This window comes from Myodes glareolus, chromosome 8 (assembly GCF_982192425.1).
Source record: "Myodes glareolus chromosome 8, mMyoGla1.1, whole genome shotgun sequence".
Taxonomy (NCBI): domain Eukaryota; kingdom Metazoa; phylum Chordata; class Mammalia; order Rodentia; family Cricetidae; genus Myodes; species Myodes glareolus.
The window spans coordinates 92,646,925-92,668,460 of NC_142033.1; the positions used below are offsets into that span (position 1 = coordinate 92,646,925).

Here is a 21,536-nt window from a genome sequence, read left to right on the forward strand (position 1 = left end):
TTAAATATAAAAATCCAACTTTTTGAGCCATATAGGTACATCTTTAAAACATGGCAGATAAATATTGGATACAGTCTCTACTTTTAGAAGAAAATGGAGAGATGGAGAAGACATTCATTGGGAAAAACTAAAAAATAAGTTTTTAAGACTTATTAAGATATGACTCTACTACAAAATTCCCTATCATAAAAACCGTATTTATTGACATATTATACAAGTATTATATAAACCAATTTAAGGAAGGAAGGAAGACGGAAAATTTGTCAGGGGCTCATACAATATCTTCTATCAAAGGCCGGATGGTTTTAAGGTATGCTGGGTGAGCAACCTCTGTTGGAACTACTCGAAGCTGTTGCTGCAGAAGGAAAAAGGGAGTCTAGGTCTGGAGTGGACTGGGCATGTCAGCAAGTGCTCCGCATGCCTGAGGTCTGCTGCAGCACCGTTTAAAAAGGCAGCGAGAGACACTGCAACCAAAGGAGCTTGGCGCCATATCCACATCACTTCTCCCATGACACAGTGCAATTAGCGATTTTACCAGTTGTGGTGGTTTGAATACACATGAGCCCATAGACTCATGTTTGAATACTTGGCCCACAGGGAGAGGCATTATTAGGCCTCTAATTATTTAACAAGGTGTGGCCTTGTTAAAGGAGGTGTGCCACTGTGGAGGTGGGCTTTGAAGTCTCATATGCTCAAGCTATGCCCAGTATGACACACTGGGGCTTCTGCTGCCTGTGGATCAGGATGTGGGACTCTCAGCTCCTTCTCCAGCACCATGTCTGCCTGCATGCTATCATGAAGATACTGAACTAAAGCTCTGAAACTGTAAGCCAGCCCCAGTGAAATGTTTTCCTTTGTAAGAGCTGCTGTGCCTGGTGTCTCTTCCCAGCACCACAACAGGAACTAAGACACCAGTGTATCAACAAAATGTAATTGCTTGCACAATAAAATCCCCCAAAATAGAATCAGTTTCCACAACTCCAGAGGCACAGAGCAGCTCAATTCAATATTGAAAGCATGAGAAAATTTGTAGAAAATAAAAATATTTAAAAAGCATTTATTCCTAAAACGTGGAATAACAACATTTAATAGGGATAAAATACCTTTTTTGATGAATCTTCCATCTCCAATTGACCCTGAGGGCATAGTTCTTATTCTCTCAGGAAAGTTAGCTGCTATGATAAAATTTTTCTATTATTAAATGTAATTTGAAAAAAGTTTATAATTAAAAATTTTAAAAACCAGTAAAGCAAATAAATTAGTTTAAATATAAATCAATCCAAAATATTCTTACCACAATCTTGCATCAATTTCTGAAAAAGTAGAGTTGTTTTTTGTTTCTTTGATTTATTGCCATATGCATCTGATTAAAAAAGAAGGCAGAAAAAACAGTAAATCATCATGGGTTCTATCCCCTCCACCATTAAGTAGGCGCATTGTCAGCACATGGAAGTGCTTTGAGTACATGTGAATAATATAGACCTGTAAAGACATTACTGTACAATAGATTCTATATCAGTTGTCAGGGACACTTTTCTTTAAAGCAGCTTAAACTAGTCATTTTTCACCCTAAAAACATAAAAGTCAACATGAACTAAAACACTTTCCAAATATAAAAGGGCACAATAAGTACAAAGTGAATCCAAAAATAAACATATTGAGAGAAAATATGATCCAACGGTTCAAGAACTCTCAAATTATTGAAACCCTCCTAAGAAATGTAAAAAGCAAGAAAAAAAAACAAAGACAAAGACACAATACTGAAAACTTTCAGGAAAAGAAAATCTAAAATACAAATATATAAAACTGCATTCAAAAGCCACGAGAAGAGGCAGGCAGATCTCAGTGAGTTTGAGGCCAGCCTGGTCTACAGAGTGAGTTCCAGGACAGCCAGGACTGCTATACAGAGAAACCCTGTCTTGAAAAACAAAACAAAACAAACAAACAAACTGCACTCACATGTTTATTTTACAATATCACCAGCACGATCAGCTTAAGAAGATGATCTGTTCTTGAGCTGAGAATGCAGCTTGGCTGGTTCAGCACTTGTTAGTGTGCATAAAACCCTGAGTTCCATCCCTAGCACCACATTTAACAAAGTGGAGTGGGGAGCACAGTGTTCTACATCTGCAATCCCAACAGTCAGGAGGTGCAGGCAGGAGGATCATTCGGCCTTGGCTACATAGCGAGTTCAAAGACATCATGGAGTACATGAGACTCTGTTTCCAATACACACACACACACACACACACACACACACACTACATGTGTGTGTATGTACATGACTACTCACATGTCATACCTTTTTCATCTGGCAGGTATCTGAAATCCATAGATTCACTAACTTCCTGGTCGGAAGGTCTCCGCAGCTGCATCTTCACTGTCACAGGCTCCAATATGGCTTTGCAATATGGAGGAGTCTTGAAAACAATAGCTACTTGGCGGTGTACATCAGCTTGTGAAAATATCCCTTTAGCTTCCCAGTCATTCAACACAAAACGAACTTCTATGTCATCTAGGGAATAAGATGCCAAGGATTAGTAACAATGGGGAAACAAGGTAAAATACATATATTAATTAAAAATATATTACTAATTCAAAGAAACAAAATTGGTAAATACCTTTCTGAACTTTGTCGCAAAGTAGAAATATTTCATCTCCTCCCCTAACACTTCCACAATTCTTGTTTACACGACAAATCCTTAATTCAGCAGTATTTGGGGCACCTAAACACAAAAATTTTTAAAAATGTCTCAGTATTGTCTTAATTAATGTTACTACTGCTTGATGAAACACCATGACCAGAAGCAGCTTGGGGAGGAGAGGGTTTATTTCACTCACAGTTCCATAGAACAGTTCATCATCAAAAGCAGTGAGGGTAGAAACTCTACAGGGCAAGAACCTGGAGGCAGGAGCTGATGCAAAGGCCATAGTGATATTTCATTTGTCTTTTAATAAATAAAGCTTGCCTGAAGACCAGAACGCAAAACAACCACACTAGTCAGTCATACAGGACAAGCAGTGGTGGCTCACATTAGTTAGCCATAGAGGCCGGGCGGTGGTGCACACCATAATCCCAGCATTAGAGAGAAATATAAGGTGGAATGAGACAGAAACTTGTTCTCATTCAGTCTGAAGATTGCACAGAGGTAAGAGCTCTCTAGTGGTTGGCTGCTTTGCCTTTCTGATCTTTAGGTTGAACCCCAATATCTGTCTTTGGATTTTTATTATTCATGCTACATTTGGTGCCCAAAATTTAGGGTACAAATTCATGAAAAAGCTGTCAGCCTGTGTTTTTTTTAGCCACTGGCGCAGGCTGGAGCTACATGTCCCAGTCCCACATGGCTAGACTTTCTTTTTTTCCCCCAAGCCTCTGAGCAAGTTTGAGATTTTCCTTTAGCAGCCTCTGTGACAGTCTCCAGTTGCACCCCAAACTCTAGAAGCACCTGGGCTCCAAACACCACAGGACTCACCTGCCCAAAATCAGCTGGTTCTGTATTCAGACAGCCCCAGCCACACACACGTTTTCAGAACAATCAACTGTGTTTCTTTCTGACAGTCTGTGGGCACTGTGCACGCTCTCTCTCTCTCTCTCTTTCCTTCCTCCTTCCCCTCCCCTTCTTTCTCTCCCTTTGTCCACTATCCCCCCGTCATTCTCTCTCTCCCCCCCCTTAGCCCCCTTTCTCCACCATGGGTTGTGGGCTCACCCTAAACCCCCTTCTCAGGCTACTGCCAAACTAGGTAGCTGCCTTGAAATCCAGTCAGGCTTTTACAGTTCTATGCAGCAGAAATCAGCCTCACATCTTCATAACATTGTGGGTAGATTTGGTAAGACAATTGGGAAATCTTTTATTTTTTTTTTTTGAGACAGAGTTTCTCTGTAACTTTGGAGCCTTGGAGTAGGTGGGCCTTCTGTCTATGTGTTACTTTCACTGGTTAATAAAGAAACTTCCTTGGCTTTTTGATAGGGCAGAATTCAGATAGGTAGAGTAGACTGAACAGAATACTGGGAGAAAGAAAGCAGAGTCAGGTAGACGCCATGGCTCTCCTTCCCAAGATGGCTAGACTCATGCCGGTAAGCCATGACCTCGTGGTGGCATACAGATTATTAGATATGGGTTAGTCAAGACGTGAGAGTTAGTCAAAAAGAGGTAAGAACTAATGGGCCAGGCAGTGTTTAAATGAATACAGTTTCCATGTAATTATTTCGGGTGTAAAACTAGCCGGGGAGCAGGAATGCAGTCTGCCACTCCTTTTGCAACACAGCCTGTCCTGAAACTAGCTCTTGTAGACCAGGCTGGTCTCGAACTCACAGAGATCTGCCTGCCTCTGCCTCCCAAGTTCTGGGATTAAAGGTGTGTGCAAAATTGGGAATTCTTAAAGAAAGAATTAGCTAAAAGAGAGTTTTTTCCACGTTAAAAAATGGAAAAAGCCATTATAATGGAGGGATTTGTATCTCTGCATGATAATATGCTGGACAGTTTTAAAATGAAATGATTAAATGAGAGGATATCTATTTTAGATGAGATTATGTAATGTCAATTATAAACATTATCAGCTTTATGATTTTTGTCTTATCACTAAAAAAGTTCGTTAATCTGAGTGCTAAGATACAGGCCTGAGAAAAACCTAATGAAACAGATCACAGAGATATTCAAATCCAGACAGAGGAATTTAACTTCAGTGTTGCATTATAAGAATACAGAGGAAAAGCCTAAGCTTTTCAGACAACCAACTTTAATATATCCAGTAACCTTACAGGAATTGCCAAATGGCAGAGGCTCTGTTACAGTTAACTGGACTCTTGTGATATTGTTAGATTTAAGGAGATTCAAGGAAGCAATAGTCTCATATGGCATGCGTTCACCTTTTGTGAAGCAAATGTTAAACTTGTGGTCAGTTCATAATAGAATTACCCTAAAGATTGGATAGACTCAGTTACAGGTGTTTCAGAGCCTTGCCCACAATTACAATGGAGTACCAGGTTTAGAGAAGAAGCTAAGATTATTGAACAACGCAGTAAAGCTAGAGGTAGGGAAATCTCCTAAGATCAAATTGTTGGAGAAGGAGATTATGCTACTTTAGAAAGGCAAGATGTATATGATGACCACACCCTGGATTTATGCCACTCAGCAGCTTTGAATTCTTGTGACAGAATTAGAGAAATAGGAAAGAAAATTGAGTCATTTACTAAAGTTATGCAGTGCTCAAAGGAAGCCTTTATGGATTTCTTAAAAATATTGACTTCAGCAGTAAATAGAATGATACCAAATTCAGAAGCTAGACAAATAATAATTGAATCTCTGGCATTTAAAAAGGCCAATGCTCTATACAAAAGAATAATTAGGCCATTAAAGGCAAGGTCTGCACCTTTGGATAAATGAATTCTAGATACAATTAATATTAAATGACCATGATGATGCATGGATAGGAAAGGTGATTTCCAGAGGTTTGAGGAAAACTCAAAATGTCAAATGCTATAGTTGTGGCAAACAAGGTCCCCTTAAAATGGACTGTACACAGTGCATTCCTAGAAATAATTTTTTTCTAAGAACAATCCATTCAGACTGCCCCTCCCTTCTGGATTATGCAGAAGGTGTGGCAAAGGCAGGCATAAGACTAATGAATACACGTCAATAAGGAATAGTCAAGGGAATCCTTTGCCATCGGGAAACTCCCTAAGGGGCCTCTCGCAGGCTCCTATGCCAAACTGGTTCAGTTGTTCCTTACCATCATAGAGGAAACTTCTTCCCAGAGCAATTAATGAACCTAATGCCTAGTATAAGAAATCATACTGCTCTGAATAATAGAACAGGTATAGAAGAGAGAACAAAAAATTAAGGAGAAACCATAAAGTGGGTATTTTGGCAAACTTATATGAATGAGCAGAAACCAAAATTAAAAATACAATTAAATCACATTGTCACTGAAGGTCTGGAAGACACAGGTAAAGATGTAACAATAATTTCATCAGAATCTTGGCATTCAGACTGGCCTCTTCAGGATGTAAATGTTCAGTTCTTAGGGATCATAACTTTATCTCAGGTAAAGCAGAACATGATATGGGTCGAATGTATAGGGTCAGAAGGACAAAGAACAATATTAAAACCATATGTGGCTAACATAGCAATAAATTTGTGGGGATGTGATTTGTTACAGTAATGGAATACTCAGATTAACATTCCACCAATCTTAGAAACAAACCATAAATTAATGTTTCTGGGAAAAATGTTACAAGATATTATAAAGAACAGTTACTGAGCTTCAGGTTGTACAAGAACAGGACGCAACAGCTGCTGCTATTTCAAAGGCACCAACAGCCCTACCTTTAAAATGGTTGGCAGACAAACCTGTGTGAGTTAAGCAATGGCCTTTAACAATAGAGAAACTGTAGGCTTTAGAACAACAGGAGCAACCAGATGCTCAGCATATTGAAGAATCAACCAGCTCTTGGAATTGTCCTGTATTTGTTGTTAAAAAGATATGTGGAAAATGGAGAATGGTGACAGACCTAAGAGCTGTTAGTAAGGTGATTCATCTAATGGGCTCTCTACAGTCTGGAATTCCACTGTCTTCTCTATTACCTAAAGGATGACCTCTTAAAATTATTGATTTAAAAGTCTGTTTCTTCACTATACCTTTACAAGGAAAAGATAGAGAAAAATTTGGCTTTACATTGCCTACTTATAATAATTCTCAGCATGCTAAAAGATATCAATGGAAGAGTCTCCTATGGGGGATATTAAATAGCCCCAGCCTGTGACAATATTTTGTAAGTCAGTCATTGGAAATGATATGTAAGCAATTACCTGAATCTATAGTTTATCATTATATGGATGACATTTTGCTATCTGATTCAAAAGCAGATACTTTAGAAAGGATGTTTGAAGAAGTAAAGAAAATTTTGCATTGTTGGGGATTACAAATTGATTCTGAAAAAATACAAAAGGGAGATTCTTTTAATTATCTTGGTTATAAAATAGGTTTACAACAAATTAGACCCCAAAAGGTGAAAATTAAGAGATATCATTGCAGACACTTAATGACTTCCAAAGATTGCTAGAAGACATTTCTCATCTATAGCACACTATTGGTATAGGTCCTGATGACCTGATTAATTTAAACAAAACCTTAGATGGTGACAAGGACTTAAATAGTCCAAGGGAATTATCAACTGAAGCTCAGAGAGAGTTGCCTTTGATTGAAGAGAAATTACAGAAGTCACAGGTGGATCATGTTACATCCAAATCTTAACTGCATTTTGGTCATATTACCCTCCAAACATTTCCCTACAGGAATTTTAATGCAAAGGAAAGATAATATCTTAGAATTAGTCTTTTAACACATAAACTGTATACAAAATTTAAAAATTATATGGAAAAAGTCTCTGAGTTAATACTTTGAGGAAAGTTGAGACTTTGTTAATTAGTAGGAACAGACCCAGAAGAAATTACATAGTACCTTTTAATAATCATGAAATTGACAAATTATGGGAAGAGAGTGAACCCTGGCAAGGATCTTGTAGAAATTTTTTTTTGAGGAGATTAACAACTATCCCAAAAGCAAGAGAATTCAACTTATAAAGAGAACTAACTGGATCCTTCCTCACATTGTACAGGACACACCAGTAACTGGAGCCCCTACATTCTACACTGATGCAAACAAATAAGGAAAGTCAATTATAAATTTAAGTAAAGTGGCTCAAAGCCCTTATAAAACTGTTCAAAAGTCAAAATTATATGCTATTCTCTTGATACTAAGGGATTTTAAATAACCTCTCAACATAGTTACCATTTTGCAATATGCAGAAAGAATTGTTTTGCATATTTAAACTGCTGAATTCATACCAGATAGTCTAGAATTGACATTATTACTTATTCAGGTACAACGTACAATCAGGAGGAGGAATCATCCCATATATATAACACACATCTGATACCATATGGGTCTGTCAGGTCCTCTAGCACAGGTAAAGCAGAAATTCATCAGCCATTGATTGAAAATGTGCTGAAGGCCTCAGAATCCCACAAAAAACCATCATGTCAATGCAAAGGTTTAAAAAAAAAAAGACTTTTCTATCATGTGGCAGCAAGCCAAGGAAATTATAAGGAAATGTCCTACTTGTTCTTTATGTGATCTAACGCCACTACCTGCAGGAAGCAACCCGAAGGGCACTCAAAGGAATGAAATCTGGCAAATGGATATGTTCCATTTTGTAGATGCTGGAAAACTAAAATATGTACACCATACCATTGATACCTACTCAAGTTTTCAATGGGCAACTGCTTTGAGTTTGGAAAAGGCGGATTGAGTAATCACACATCTGCTGGAATTTATGACCATTATGGGTATACCTGTACAAATAGAGATAGACAATACTCCAGCATATGTCTCTAAGAAAATGAGTTTTTTTTTGCTTAAAATATAAAGCATATTACAGGTATACCATACAATCCTACAAGGCAGGCAGTTTTAGAAAGATCAAATCAAACTCTAAATGATGTTAAATAAACAAAAAGGATGGCAAAGACCCCCAGAAATGGTTTGCGCAATGCTTTATTAATTCTGAATTTTCTAAATGCTAATGACAAAAGAACAACTGTAAAGAGACATTGGGTAAGTAGAAAAAAAAACCTACTGAATTAGATCAGCCAATATACTTTAAAGATGTGTTGATCTCAAAATGGAACCCAAGACAACTGTTACATTGGGGAAGGGGTTTTGCTTTTGTTTCTACAAGGAAAGAAAAGCTATGGATACCATCAAAATTGATAAAGATTCAGTTTGAACAAGAAATACCTCTTAATTAGAAGAGATGATAGTCCACCAAACAACATGACTGTTTAATCTAAACTAACCTATAAAACTTATAATTGCTTTCCATTTGATAAGATATAACTTGCCAAAAGAGAATCTCCCTCAAAATCAGGGTTGGAGAAGGGTTTTGTTTCAGTCTTTTCAGGAGAATAAAGGTATCCAGCTAAGAAATCTGAAGACCACTGAACAAATGAGACATCAGAAGAAAAAGGGCAAATCATACAGAGAAAAAGGTTCAAAGAAAAAGAGTAAATTGGCCTATTGGTATATCACATTTCCAACAAAATAAAATTTCATAGATCTTTCTAAACATTTGTTTCTGCTGTTCTCTACAGATGTATAATACAAATGGTCTTTTTGTAGTCCCAGTCCTATTAAAGACGAAAGCTGGCACTGGATCTGGAGTGTGGCTCTCTCCTTCTCTAAATCCAAGCATGCTTATTAAAGTGAAATCCAAAATCTGTCTCATATCAGAAGAGCCACCTGATACGAGACAGCAGAAAAACAACTATTTAAGGACTATTATATTGCTACTAATCTCATAATTCTTCAGTTTATAATAACTCTCTAACAGCTTTTCTTAAGGTACAAAATTTGTAAGATTAATTCTAAACTTTTTGTCATCATGTTAATGGTCATTCAGAGTTCTAATTCTAGATAAAGGTTTCATCTGCTTTTCTGTAGATCATTTCAGGTTTGAGTCTCTATCAGTTTTCTGCAGTGAACCATGAGCATGCCTAACAGTAATCTTTGAAGTCTCCATGAGGAGGATGGAGCCCCACAATGCAGATTCCTCCAGGACTATGATAACACCACTAAGCTGAAAAACACCACCTAAAGATTGGTTTTGACTACAAATGGCTCAGAACAATTTCAAGGCGGCTAGCTGAGATGATCCAGCCTAACAGACTACTCTAGCCAGGACTTGAGACAAGTTCTGCACTTTCCCATTACACAGAGATTGGACAACAAATGATAAAACTACCTCTCCCAGGACTTGAGAATTGATCCAAAATTTTCTTTTCAGGATCTCCTAAAGATGTCATTGCCCCGCTAGACAGCAGGAAGTAAATTTAAGAATATGATGCCCACATTTCAAAGAGATGATATGGATGGTTTTTGGTCGTTCAATGGGTTATGGATATTTTTCATAATTTAGGGGGATGTGGTTATTGGTTACAGCCAGGAGAAAAGTTGAACAAAGGAGGTTAGAGTCAGAGTTATTGTTTTGAACAGAAAAAAGGGGAATATAGATATGATAGGATAAAAGGGTAGATTATTAAATCTACTCTGAAAAGAAAAAAAGGGGATAGAGACACAATAAAAGAGTCTATTTGAATCTATTCTGAAATGGAAAATGGAGGTTATAGATATGATAAGATAAAAAGATAGATTATTGAATCTACTTTTAAAAAGCAACTACTAGTTTTAAATGTTTTAATTTGGATTGGAACTTGTATATTGTATACAAATTTTGTATATTGATACAAATTTGAGATTAATTTTGTTAGAACATACTGTTCATACATTTCCTACTCTTGTTCAAGCTATTGTACCTATATGTCTCATTTAAGAATGTAATGGAAATTTATAATCCTTGAAAATTATTATTACTAACTGTTTAGAGTAATAAGGAAATGTAGGTTAATAGTTAATCACCTATTATAGTGGAACTTGTAGTCATATCAGGTATATTTTCAAGGTTAAATGAAGATGTATTTTAGACAGACAGGTCATCTTCAAACATTTCAGAGATCTATAGAATATGACATTTAAGATGTTTTAATAACACAGGTTCTTTTTTTTTTATGACAATGAGACATGTCTGCTCCTGGCATCACCATTCTACTTCAGGGAAGATAATGGACATCAAAGAAACTCCACAGGGGGTTTACTTTGTTTGTGGAAAAAGTAAGTTCCTGGGCAAGAAAATGTCCTTGCCTTGACTGCTGACTGTATGCTGTCCTAATTGGACAAGCAGGACACAAATGAAAGTGACTGCCAGACATTGTCAAGACAAGGAGGGACAACCATTCAGAATATTGTGCTTCACAGAAAAGTCTGTCGGATATAATAGTGGTGTGAGAGAATTGTCTGTATTCTGTCAATCATGTATTTTAATAAAACGCTGATTGGCCAGGCAGGAAGTATAGGTGGGTCAACCAGACAGGAAGTGGAGGCAGGGCAATGAGAATAGGAGAAGGCTAGGGAGGAGGAAGCTTCCTCCGCCACTCCTGTGCAGATCATCGAAGCAGCAACATGTGAGCTGACAGCTGAAAAAGGTACCAAGCACATGGCTAACATAGACAAGAATTATGGGTTACCGTAAGATGTAAGAATTAGTTAATAAGAAGACTGAGCTAATGGGCCAATCAGTTCATAGCCTAATGTAGACTCTGTGATTTCTTTGGGACTTGCCGGCTGTGGGGTACAGGGTGGGATAGAAACCCCAACAAGCCGGTCCTCATGGTACATAATAGGCCTGTAGACTGAAGATTATGCCCAACATTGCAGAGGAACTTTGGCTGACTGTCTAGGCAGCTAGCGTTTTTCTGTCATTTCTCACATTTTTGGAAGTCACTTGCTTACACTTCTGCTTAATCGATTAGTATTATTTCATTCTTGGTTTTATGAGAGAGCTAAAGACTAGATAGTTATAGTTTTCCTTGTTTACCAGATGCAGAAAGCAAGTTATGATAGAAAGTAAATTAGGCGCAGGACTTTGGACTCATCAAGATAAGATAGACATGGAGTATTTTTTCTGAATTTGTCAAATGCAAATGGACAAGACATTGTTGATGTATTTATTGCTTGTATATATTGTATATAGTTATTGCACTTACTGTATATAGTTTTCTTATATTAATTATAGTCTTCTTTTTTACTTTAGACAAGAAAAGGGAAATGTAGTGATATTTCATTTGTCTTTTAATAAATAAAGCTTGCCTGAAGACCAGAATGCAAAACAGTCACACTAGTCAGCCATACAGGCCTGGCAGTGGTGGCACACACCTTTAATACCAACAGTCAGACTAGTTATCCATAGAGGCTGTGTGGTGGTGGTGCATGCCTTTACTTCCAGCACTAGAGAGAAATATAAGGTAGGATGAGACAGGAACTTGCTGTCTTTCAGTCTGGAGATCTCATAGAGGTAAGAGCTCTCTAGTGTCTTAGCTGCTTTGCTTTTCTGACCTTCAAGTTGAACCCTAATATCTGTCACTGTGAAAGGTCATAGAGGGGTGCTGCCTACTGGCTTGCTCAGCCTGTTTTCTTATAGAACCTAAACTACCAGCCCTGGATTGACTCCACCCACAATGGAATGGGCCCTCCCCCATGAATCACTAATTAAGAAAATTCCCTATATGACTGCTTACAGCCAGATTTTATGAAGACAATTTCTCAATAAAGGCTCTCTGATGGCTCTCGCTTGTGTCAAGTTGGCACAAAACTAGCCAGTAGAAGTATATTTAGTACGTTGTAAGGGGGAAAATTAGAGGAAAATAATTTAGAGAATAGATAAAAATCTTAATATATAGATAAAGGAAACTGAATATTTTTATGTGTATTGTTGAGGTGTTGTTGAAGTATGTCTGGGTGTAGGCGTGTGTGGGCACAGGTAAGCGTGTGCCATGGCACATGTGTGGGGGTCATAGGACAATCTTAGGTGCTTGCTAGTCCTGGATTTCCAAGTCCTTGAAGACACAGTCTCTTGTTTTTTGAAGCTATGTACACTAGGCTGCTGAGCTTTGAATCTGAGCAATTCTCCTGACTCTGCCTCCCAATTTTTGATAAGGGCACACCATGACTAGTCTTCTTACATCATTAGCTATATCCGTAGGGCAATGCAATTTTCATTTATCTGCCCAATATTATTATAATAGTCCTTCAAGGCACCCAAGGATCTCTGATATGAATAATCTACCTCTGTACTCTATGGACCAGTATTCTACGCAAAATAGGTGTAGCACACATCACTGGTGAGTGAGTATATATGTGTGTGCATGAAATATTTTGGAGTTCTATAATTTTTTGAAATAAACTTTGATATCCTCTGATATAGTCTCGTCAAAATTTATACTACTGAAAACAAATGCCAGAAATATTTGCATAAGATCTGAATATTCAGAAACCAAAGAGATAAGTGTGTAATGGTGGCACTGCCAAGCCTGACAACTTGAGTTTGATCCCAGGGTAGAAGCAGAGAAGTTCTGCAAATTTTCTTCTGATCTCCACATACACATGAACATACACACATAGATATGACAGATGATAGATAGATATCTTTAAAATGCACACATAAATATATTTATAGATGATAGAAACATATAGATGTCTTTAAAATGCACATATAAATATATTTGTTTCAGTATAATTTGTTCACAAGAAGAAGAAAACTAACCAAATACCCTTTAACTGGGTAATGATTTTTTAAAAATTAATAGGTAGCCATATATGTTGTCAGAAAATGTGGCTCATGCCTTTAATCCCAGCACTTGGAGGCAGAGGCAGGCAGATGGATCACCACAGCTGGCTTTTTTTTGTTTATTGAAACAAGGGCTCACTGTATAGCCCATAATGCCTTCAAATTTTATCTTCCTGTCTCAGCCTTCTGATTGCTAAAATTACAGACATGAACCACCATACCCACCTAACATACTCCTTTTCTAATTAAGAAAATACTTTAAAGTTTTAACAATTAAGGAAATAAAACAAGTTAAGATTATAGACATAAGTAAATTAAAGCACTTACGGTTGTCATAAATCGGGTTAGAAACAATGGGCGGAAGAGCAGTTGTCAGGTTACCATGTTCATCAAGAAGGAAGACTTGAAAACACAGCCTCACCACATTTAGGTCACAGTCGTCAATGTCCAGCAGCTGCTGCTCAGGGACTGAACAGTACAACACAAGCTTTAGAATGCAGAAGAGTTACACATACAGAATCCTGTTGTCTTTCTGTCTACTTACAACATCCAGTAACCTAAGCAGCACCTAAACCTGCACAAAACTAGGATGGTCCACAATCTCAAGGATGGCTTCCATATCACACCATTACTATCTAACAGTACGTGATCCATATAGCCATGTTCAGGGAGGAACTATGCTAGGAGCCTGCAACTTAAGGGCAGAATCACAAACTGACAACATAAATCAAAAGTCTTAATTCTGGAGGCAAGTTATAGGCAACAGGAAATAGGCATTCTTGGTTAACCATGGTAATTGGCCCCGTCTGCAATTACCTTCTAAATCTAGGAAGAATCACGGTCATCCCTGTTTTTACAGGAAAGACATTGATTTTAAGGAGAGGAAATAATTTCCCAAAGTTTCACAGCTAAATGGTGGAGAGGGAATTTGAAGCAAAGGGTCATACTAACTGTACACCAACATGTTAGAGATGTGTGGAAGGTACCAGATGGTGTAGGCTTATTTAGGACAATTTATGTGTAAGTCAAATTTGCTTAAAAACAAACAAAATATACAACAGGGCATTTTTATAGTTCTGAAAAGATATAACAACTTGTCATAGAAAACAGTACAAGAACAGTTTGTTTATATTGATTTTGAAAAGAAACCTATTTCTAAAGCAAAATATTGCTGCCTTTGAAATAATATTTTAACTCCATAGCAATAAATTGTTACTAATATAGACCATATTTTAAAAGCATAAATTTTGTTAAATTACAAGTAGATTAGTATTAAAATTAAAATACTAAATGTGAAAAACAATTAGGCAAATTCCATAGTCTTACAGGGAACAACCAATAAAAAATTATTATTTAAAATTAATGGGTAACCATGTATGCTGCCAGAAATGGTGGCCCATGCCTTTAATCTCAGCACGTGGGAGGCAGAGGCAGGCAGATGGATCACCACAACTGGCTTCTTTCTGTTTACTGAAACAAGGTCTCACTGTGTAGCCCATAATGCCGAACCTGACATTGAAATTGATTCCAGTGTCTGCATTCTCAAGCCTAACACTGGAGTTTATAAAAACACGGCTGCATAACTGAAAAGGCAGAGTGGGGCTGGGAGACAATTCTGTTGGTGAAGTGCCTGCCTTGCAAGCACACGGTCCTGAGTTCTACTCCCAAACCCATGTAAAAAAGCCAGGCGCAGTAACAAGGCTTAAATGGGAAGGCAGACAGTGAGCCCTGGCAGACTGCCAAGCTCTAAGCCAGTGCCTGAGGAACAACATCTGAGGCTGTCCTTAACCTCCACACCCATGCACCCTTCTCCCATATGTAAGAAAAAAAGGGGGCACCAAAACACTATTTTTAGAATGCAGAACAGTTACATAAAACTAACATGGTTTTTAACCATGTTTCTCATCTCTGCCACAGCATGGCTGAAAACGACTGACAACCAGGAGTCATAAGTGATATGGATCCAGAGTAACGGCTGAAAACCCAACAAAGAACTAGTGTGTGTGTGTGTGTGTGTGTGTGTGTGTGTGTGTGTGTGTCTGTGTGCGTGTAAAGAAAAAAAATCTTCTTTACAGGGGATAGAGAGCAAGACCAGGTGTCTTACTTAGTTTTCTTCACTTTATGTTTTGAGATGAGGCCTTTCACTGACCCCCCCAGTCCCAGACACCCCCCTGTAGCCACCTCCCCAGTGTTGGGAACACCTGGCTGTTTTCAAATGGGCACTAGGATTACACTCAGGTCTTCATACTTAGGCAGGAAGCACTTACTTCTAGAGCCCTATCTCCATTCCTGAACTAACTTTCTAAGTCTAAGTCTCGTTCTGGACGAGAAGAAACACCCCTTCTCTCTCAATCAGTGCGGCACTAGATCTGTCCTTAGGTTCTCATCTCACATGACCACCATTTATACACGCTGCTTCTACCCTATAGGCAAAGTGCTATGAGTTCAGGATGGGTGAGTCGCATCTTTATGTTTCATTAAACATCGAAGATAAGAGTTTACAGATAATAGGTATTTATTACATCTCTTCAGTTAATGAGTGACTAAAGGCTCAGATAGAATACAAGGTTGTTCTCAGCTACATAGTGAGTTTGAGGATGCAGTCTTAAGTAGCTTGAAATACATGTGTGCTCTACCATGCCTAGACCAACAAAACTATTTATGTAGCTACACAGGACTTTAGGATGAAGACTTTTTAAAGTAAGGGTAACTGCATCCACTTCAGCAATCATTTATCTACTGAACAATACAGAATGCTAAAAGGTACTAGATGGCATACCCAAATAGCCTCATAAAGAATAAATGCTCAGGGTCAGTGAAGCAGTTCAGTTGGCAGAGGGCTTGTTTGACACTCAAAGAAACCTTGAGTTATTCCCAGCAGTGCCTAAGCCAAGTGTGATGATGGTCCCAGTATTGGGAGATGGAGGCAGGAGGATCAGAAAATTCAAGTCATTTTTGGATAGACATGTGCTATATGGTAAGCACATGTCCCCTTGTCCCCGAACAATAACTTAAAAATAAAATGGCTAGTAAGTGCTATTGCCAATAAAGTGTGCTAAATAGCAAGATATATTTTGCCAATACAAAAACATATCACAAAAATATTTTGAAGGGTTAGAGAGGCACCTTAGTGTTTAAGAGTATTTGTTGCTCTTGCAGAGGACCTGGGTTTGATTCTCAGAACCCACATGGTGACTCATATCCATCTGCAACTCAAGTTCCAGGGGATCCAATGCCCTCTTCTGACCTTCAAGGGTACCAGGCACACACGTGGTACATATACATACAGGCAGGCAAACATACATACTTAAAAATCTAAAGAAGTCTAAAAAATATTTTGAGTGGCCAGGTATGGTGCTGCAGGCCTGTAATGACAGAACTTGGGAGGCAGAGGCAGGGGCAAGTCCAGCCTCAGGGAAACAGCAATTCACGTCAGCAAGGCCTGATGAGATTCCTATTAGCAAACAACTGTGGGGGAGGGGGAAGCATGGATTGCCTAGTCAGCACTCAGAAAGAGGAGTGAGTCTGCTCCTTGCACAAGTAACATAAGGAATAAGCATGTTCAAAGAGAATCAAAACACCTGGAGCAGGTTTTAGTTTTTTCTTCGTTTGTTTTAGCCAGGCATGGTGGCTCAGATCTATAATCCAAGACCTTGGAAGGCTGGAAGGCTGATGAGGGAGGAAGGATTGCTGGGAGTTCAAGGTCACTCTGCGATGTGGAGTAATAGACCCCTCAGAGCTACAAAGGAAGAACTTAGGTCAAAATAAACACTAAGAAAAGGGAAGGGGAGGCCTCCTTAAAAAAACAAAAAACAAAGACACTGTCTACTTAAATACACTTGATTTCTCAGGTACAAATACAAGTCAACAAGTAGAATTATAATGTAAATAGAAATCACAGTCCATCGATATTCAAATAGTAGAAATTGTAACAAAATACTTGCCATTGAAAGGATTGATTCCTGCACTTATTCTTAAAATAACAGCGTCTTTCACTTCTTTTTTCTTTACACACCGAATACCCAAATTCTGAAAACTAAGAGCAAAAAATGAAACTTTCAAAATCACATCACGGTTAAAAATATGACAGAAGTCAAACACAGTCAACACTGAGAAGTCACCTTCCGGTCAAATCCAGCTACTAGGACATGGATCCTATTTCTAATTTTGATAATAAAGATACAAGAGTAACAAAAAGTAGAACTGTCTAAGAGAACTGCTAATATACAAATAGTGTACATGGTGGCGTTTGCCTTTAATCACAGCGCTGGGGAAATGGAGGCACGCGGATCATTCTCAGCTGCCTAAAAGTTTGAGGGTTAGCCTAGACCATGGGAAGCCCTGTCACAAAAGACCAAACCAAAAAAGCATATATAGTACTATTTCACTTTCAAATATACTATTTTATAATTATATTTTACCAATATGCCTAGTGAAATGTACCAAGGTAGATAAACATTTTTATAAAAAACACCAAAAAGCAAAATTTCACATTCCAAACAAATTCATGATCAATTCACTAAAATCTGTGTATCAAGAGGTGCAAAGACAGCCAGACCCTGAAATATGAAGGCATGATTTGCTCCTATAACCTATATTTTTTTAAAGATTTTATAGGAGTGGTTACTGAATTTAAAAAATCTGTATACATTATGGAGCTTAAAAGTCAAGTAACTAGAGAAGAACATCAGTATTCCTGGCTTTGTGAACATTTTAGAGGCTTGACAGGACTTGGGCGCAGAGGCAACTGTGCCCACTTACATACAGTTCTCTTTGATGGGGACCTGGCTAGCCTTCTTACGTTTGATTCCTCTGCTTGTTTATGCTGTCTCCCTAGCTCATCGCTGAAAGCTGTGTCATCGACTACAGCAAACCACAGCGAGCCGCTGCAGTGTCTTGCTGTGTACTCTAGGCTGACCTCAAGTTTTGTCGTAGATTATAGGACACACTTTATGCCATGTTATCGGAGTGAAGTGGTTGTTTTTTAATTAGAGAGGTTTAATACTAACACTATTTAACACGTTCAGAAGGTCACTTATGGAAAACTTCTCAATAGCTACAAATATTATTCATTTGCATATGTGTAATACAGATGATGGTGGGGGGAACTCCCCTGCCACCACCCAGTCATACTTGTTCCCACATGGAAAAACCATGACATCATTCGAGATGGGTGGGTGTGAATAAGGAAGCAAAACTCAATGATAAGAACGCCGCTCTTTCTTCCCATTTCACTTGGCACTTGCAGCTACCTGGCTCACTTTACTCCACATCCGTGCCGCCTTTATGTTCATGCTTCATGCTCGGCACTCACACACCTGTGACTTCACCAGCACCTAAAATAACTCTGACATTTCCTTCCTCCACCTCCAATAACAAAAATAAATAAGTCATGAATTCTTAATCCTTTCTTGAAATCCTGTAACTACATAATTCCTTCTCAAAAAGAATCTTTGGGAGATTCTTACTGTGTTTTTTAGTTTTTCTCTAATAAAAGGTTTTAAAGAATTCTTCACCCTAATATATGCTACTTGGTTTTTTCTCATCTGAAAATCACACCTGCTAATGCACAGAATATTAAAAGCAATGGGGAGTTTCAAAAATCCAAGAGCTAGGCATTAACTCAGTAGGGTCGTACTTGTCTAGCTCATGATACTCTGGAATCAACCCCAACACTAGCAGAAAGAGAAAAGAAGGGAACAAGGCAAAAAACTTCTGCGTTAAGGAAACCAAGAATCATTCAGGTATTTGGTTCAGTCTCCCATTTATTCCTTCATAGTCATTCATCATATTTTGGAGTTCCAACTATGCATTAAAACTCTGGAAAGGAATGGAGATGTACAAGGGATTGACAAACTCTAATCCATGGGCCAATTCAGCATACTGCTGTTTTTGCAAATGAGGTTTGTACTGAAACTCAAACATGCCCAGACACTCACGTATCGTTTGTGACTGCTTTCCTGAAATAGCGGGGCTGAGTAGGACACAGAGTCTAAAAGGCTTGAAAAGCCTATGATACGACAACCCGCCAGCTCAAGTCTGCCGAACTACTAAATAATCATATGCAAAAACCACTCAACTGAATCATAACAAGTTTTATGAAAGTAAACATACTTTATGGGAAGGAGCATATAATAGATCAATTCAGGTGGGCAGGCAGGCTTCCTGTGGGGAGTGATACTATGGAATGCACTAGGAAGACAAAAGGAACAGACCCTGAGGAGGCCCTATGGAAGAGCACTGTGCGCACTGTGTGACAGCTAAGGAAAACTCTCATGACAGCAGTGTAAGATTAGAGGTGCAATCCTTAGTCCCAGAGGCAGAGACAGGCAGATCTCTGAGTTCAAAGACAGCCAGGGCTACACTGAGAAACCCTGTCTTGAAATACCAGAACACAATATATTAGAGGCACTAGAGTGTGGAAGAGATGAAAACACAGAGGACACATGGAAGGACAGCTAGAAAGCTACAAATTAAAACAAGCCTGTTTTGCAGAAATCAGAAAGAGTATTTCAAGACACAAGCAGCTGAAAGTTTAAAATGCTGGGTGGACATTCAAGTAATGCAGGCAGTAGTATTTCTTGTCAAACGTGTATTAGTTGGGCTTTTTGTGGTTTGTGTTATTACTATTAATGAGGAACTTTTTTTGAAACAATGCCTTCCAGGTTGGCCTCAAATTTTTCATAGATTATGCAGAAGGTAGAGATATAACACAACATAAAAAGTTTTCTTTACTTTCAATAACTATAAATAACACCTATCCAAATATGGTAACACATGCTTACTTATAACCAGTACTCTGGAGGTCGAGGCAGGAGGATCTCTACAAGTTGGAAGCTAGGCTGAGCTACACAGTGAGATTCTGTCTCCAAACAGCCCATAAGAAGATAAGATAGTGGGAGACGTACAGCTCAGTTGTCAGACTGCTAGCCTAACACAGCAGCAGTCTGTCTTAAGCTCAGTCTGCACAAACTGATGTGGTACTTTATGGCTAGCCTCGCCCTGGACTCTCAGTGTCCGGGTCCTCTGGAAGGCCACCTGGCCTATATAAACCCTATCTTGAAACACTAAGAAGAACACACAAATTTTTTAAAGAAGTACTCCAGTTGAGCCAGACATGATGGCGTTACCTGCAAACCCAGGATTTGGGAGGTAGAGGCAGGAAGATAAGTTCTAACTCACTCTACATAGCAAGTTTGAGTCCAGCCTGGGTTACATGAGCTGTCTAAACCTCCAACTCTCAAGGAAGTAGTTCTGCTGATTGAAAGGACAATTCTAATGCCAATGGTAAAAACAAAAACTTAAATGTCAGGTTGGTGAGATAGCTCAGGGGGTAAAGGTATCTGCAACCACACCTGGTGACCTAAGTTCAATTCTCAGATTTCTCATGGTGGAGGAAAGAACCAGCTTCACAAGCTGGACCAACTCAGACCGCCACATGTACCCCAGAGCCCATGAATGTACCCGCTACAGATGAAAAATAAAATTAAAAATTTAAATGTAAGCTATAGTAAATTAAATACGAAATTAATTTTGCTAAAAACTAAAATGCTGTTCTGGTCCTAGTGCAAAGATTTTTGTGACTGCATACTTACAACAGAGGTCTGCGTTCTGGTCCAAATTCTGCTTCATAGAAGCCATCTCTGCAGTCTTTTCCAACTAAATCATGAGGATGAGGTTTATACGGGTCATTCTTTGTTACCAACGTAATTCTCACTTTTACTTTCCCGTAATAGTTCATAATCTGAAAGGCGAAATTAATTGTACAATCTGTAAGTATATACTGTTAAGAACAGAGCTGCCAGATGATGGTACATTGTGGCATACGCCAGTAATGCCAGCATTTGGAAGGCTGAAGCAGGACTGGCACAAGTTCAATGCCAGCTAGGGCTACAAACAATAATACCCTGTTTTAAAAGCAAACAACTATAAAAAACTGACCCACTAAAAGTATATAATGAAGTCAGCACTGATTATAGTTCAACTATTCAGCAGCTTACTTGAGATTAAAGTTCTCAGAGAATACCAGCAGGAAAACTATCAACTCCTGAAATGTTCTTTCTGCCCTAATTTCATCTAGTTTTATTATCTGGTTACTTATTTCCCTTTTAAAACTGGGCCAGGCAGTGGTGGTGCACGCCTTTAATCCCAGCACTTGGGAAGCAAAAGCAGGTGGATCTCTGTGAGTTCAAGGCCAGCCTGGTCTACAAGAGCTAGTTCCAGGACAGGCTCCAAAGCTACAGAGAAACCTTGTCTGGAAAAACCAAACTAAAACCGGTAAACCTGCTGGTCATTG

General features: G+C 38.5%; 1 protein-coding gene across 2 annotated transcripts in view; it reads right to left on the reverse strand.

Moving 5' to 3' along the window:
• The window catches only part of Rel (REL proto-oncogene, NF-kB subunit), a 42,244-nt gene that overhangs the window by 6,207 nt on the left and 14,501 nt on the right, over positions 1-21,536 (reverse strand). Inside the window, exons 3-9 of one of the 2 annotated variants that reach the window (XM_048435373.3) lie at positions 20,836-20,984; positions 17,185-17,276; positions 13,568-13,708; positions 2,622-2,726; positions 2,303-2,515; positions 1,295-1,363; positions 1,104-1,172 (exon numbers count right to left, since the gene is read on the reverse strand). In XM_048435373.3, the coding sequence (XP_048291330.1) occupies positions 1,104-1,172; positions 1,295-1,363; positions 2,303-2,515; positions 2,622-2,726; positions 13,568-13,708; positions 17,185-17,276; positions 20,836-20,984 (838 nt within the window). Of the gene's footprint in view, positions 1-1,103; positions 1,176-1,294; positions 1,364-2,302; positions 2,516-2,621; positions 2,727-13,567; positions 13,709-17,184; positions 17,277-20,835; positions 20,985-21,536 lie in introns of both variants that reach the window. The other variant, XM_048435371.3, reaches the window with a different exon arrangement.